The sequence below is a fragment of the Seriola lalandi genome, unplaced genomic scaffold (genome assembly GCF_002814215.2).
Source record: "Seriola lalandi dorsalis isolate HSWRI2012SDOR001 ecotype SW California unplaced genomic scaffold, Sedor1 jcf7180002044895, whole genome shotgun sequence".
NCBI lineage: Eukaryota > Metazoa > Chordata > Actinopteri > Carangiformes > Carangidae > Seriola > Seriola lalandi.
The window spans coordinates 1-625 of NW_019515463.1; the positions used below are offsets into that span (position 1 = coordinate 1).

General features: G+C 50.4%; 1 protein-coding gene across 1 annotated transcript; it reads right to left on the minus strand.

The window, feature by feature from the left end:
- Positions 1-8: 8 nt before the first annotated feature.
- On the minus strand, positions 9-614 carry LOC111648654 (nuclear factor NF-kappa-B p105 subunit-like; the record flags this gene model as incomplete). Its single annotated transcript, XM_023398428.2, has 2 exons — positions 436-614; positions 9-167 (listed from the first exon to the last, which is right to left on the minus strand). Coding segments are annotated over exons 1-2 (259 nt in total), but the record flags the coding sequence as incomplete, so codon positions are not given.
- Positions 615-625: the final 11 nt, after the last annotated feature.

The window sequence follows — 625 nt, forward strand, 5'->3', positions numbered from 1 at the left end:
GTGCTCACTGCTGTCGTAGATGGGCTCAGACACCACGGGCTCCAGTCGTCTGGAGAATCCTCCATCGCTGTCGGGGAGAAACGCCGTGAACATGAGCCGCACCACGCTGAGGTCCATGTCCTTCGACTGGAGAGACGCGGCGCTGCTGATCACACCGCGCTGGTGTTCTGCAACAACAGCAACAACAACAACAACAACAACACACACTTTAATTCATGTAACACACAGGATCCTGAATCTACAGATACACTGACAACAAATATCTGATTCACTCTTTAACCTTTAACCTGAAGCTTGAATCTAAAAAAAGAAACGTCCTCAACTTTAAATTAAAACTGTAAAAACTTCTGCTTCCTCACTTTCCTCAAACATCTAAACATGTCCACAACAAATAAAAAGATGTCTCCTCACAGACACACACTGAGCAGGACTGACCGTGGAGGTCTCGGGGGACTCGGACCTCGGCCTGCAGGCCGTCGATATCCGCGTGGATATTGACGCCACAGTTGTAGCCCATCCTCACGGCCTCCATCATCCTCTCCTCCAGAGTCTTCGCCACGTTCTTCTTCGTCACGTGGAGGATCCCCAGGTTCGGGAAACTGACAGGAGCAGAGACACGTCAGTG